Genomic DNA, 1,920 nt, shown 5'->3' with positions numbered 1-1,920 from the left:
TTTGCAAAGCATTCAAGAAATTCCAACCACGTACATGTGTGTGATAATCCAAAGCTAGATTGCTTATCGATCGGGAAAAAAAAAAAAAGGTGTTATTCTATCAAAAAAAAAAAAAGTGCAAGATTGATCTTCTCAACTAATTTTGTCTTCGTGTACTTTCCAAGAAGTTCTATAAATAGCTATAGCTAGAGCCACACACATCACACAACTACCTCATATCCCTACCTCATCATAGTAAATACCAATATATACCTCCTCATATGACTAATTATCCTTACTATTCTCCTCCACCACCTCTATCCCCGGGATACAACAAGACCAAATCTCCGCTGCCACCGCCTCCACCACCACCACCATCCCCAGAATGCAACACGAAGACCAAATCTCCGCTGAAACCGCCTCCACCACCACCACCACCACCACCACCACCTCCATCACCATCTCCACCTCCTCCTCCGCCACCAGCCCCTCCTCCTCCAATTTGTGACATGACTAATTTGAAACCCCCGCCACCCCCGCCACCTCCGTGCCACAATGTAACATCACCACCACCGCCACCGCCACTACCAGTACCACCACCACCACCACCACCACCACCATGCTACTACAATTGCCCGCTACCTCCACCTCCACCACCACCACCGGCACCACCACCTCCTCCTCCTCCACAACCACCTTCTCCTCCTCCTCCACCACCATGCTTCTACAATTGCACGCCACCTCCGCCTCCTCCTCCACCACCACCACCTCCTCCTCCTACTCCATGCTACTATAATTGCACGCCTCCTCCGCCTCCGCCTCCGCCGTGCATGTACAATTGCACAATACCACCAGTGTCTCCGCCGGATAATAACCACAACACGGTGTATATTGCCGTGTTCGTCTCGCTTGGCGGTGTTTTCTTCCTTGCCTTCCTCGCCGTCGGCCTCTTCTGTTTGGCGAAGAAGAAGAAGAGAAGGCCACCTGTGGTCCCACCACCGGTCTGTGTCGAGGAACACGAACACGGCCAGGAGACCATCACTACGACTACAGGCCCTTTTGGTGGGCAAACTGGATAGTGACAATCGACGACGAAGTGGAAATTCGCGAAGAACCAGTCAGTACTAATTCGGGTTCGGGTTATGAACCTGGGAATACCCGGCCTTCCACTTCTCATGGTCATGGACACCATCAACATGGCTAAGAATATTTGTAATCTACGATCAATATATTTAACTAAAGCTACTTGCTTGTGAGATACTATTACTTATGCATGTTACTTTGCGTGTTGGTTTGCAAGTCCTTGGTCTTCGGTGGAACGATTGATATTATTACATATATATATATATATGATTCTAACTTCTGTGGTAATTGGTTGTATACTTCTTTTTTATTACATTTATTTCGTATATCGTGTGATTGAAATAAGAGAGAGAATTGGGTACTTGCCAATTCTCCACCTATAAAAATATTGATGTTGTTGGGTAAATTCGGATTTGGGAGGATGAAAAGAATAGAGAATTCAGAAAGAAAGGTTTGAGGCGTATAGGCATACTTTCCTTTAAGGTTTTATTTGCCCTCACTTCTCAAAGTTTGCTAACGAGTTCTAAATGGCAAATTACCCCCAAGATACAACAAAACCCTTAAACACAATATTCAGTAAAAATATTGAGTTCCAGAACAATGTATATCAATTTGTATTTTCTGAAGTCCATCATATAAAGACAGGGATGTATTCATCCTCTTTAAGTGTTACAACCTTTCACATAAAGATACCTTTTCAATTTGATGGTTATCTTTTATATGCTGATACACTTATAACAATAGTTATTTCTATTGTTAATAAGTGCTCAGATATGTGAGAAAACATATCACAAATAGATGCAATGGTTCGAGACCTTTTCAGATCACTAAAACACACGAACACATTTTCCGTCGAAG

General features: G+C 44.0%; 1 protein-coding gene across 1 annotated transcript; it reads left to right on the top strand.

Moving 5' to 3' along the window:
- The first annotated feature begins 260 nt into the window (after window positions 1–260).
- On the top strand, window positions 261–1,058 carry LOC21408736 (leucine-rich repeat extensin-like protein 3). The gene has a single exon (XM_024167191.1). It carries the CDS (start codon window positions 261–263, stop codon window positions 1,056–1,058), a length of 798 nt encoding a protein of 265 aa, XP_024022959.1.
- Window positions 1,059–1,920: the final 862 nt, after the last annotated feature.

The sequence above is a fragment of the Morus notabilis genome, unplaced genomic scaffold (assembly GCF_000414095.1).
Source record: "Morus notabilis unplaced genomic scaffold, ASM41409v2 Scaffold467, whole genome shotgun sequence".
Classification (NCBI taxonomy): domain Eukaryota; kingdom Viridiplantae; phylum Streptophyta; class Magnoliopsida; order Rosales; family Moraceae; genus Morus; species Morus notabilis.
Note: the sequence above shows the minus strand (reverse complement) of the source record. Positions and strands in the feature narration are given on the sequence as shown.

What these genes read in the sequence shown, in the direction of transcription:
- LOC21408736 (XM_024167191.1), top strand. Translation starts at nt 261, where the DNA reads ATGACTAATTATCCTTACTATTCTCCTCCACCACCTCTATCCCCGGGA.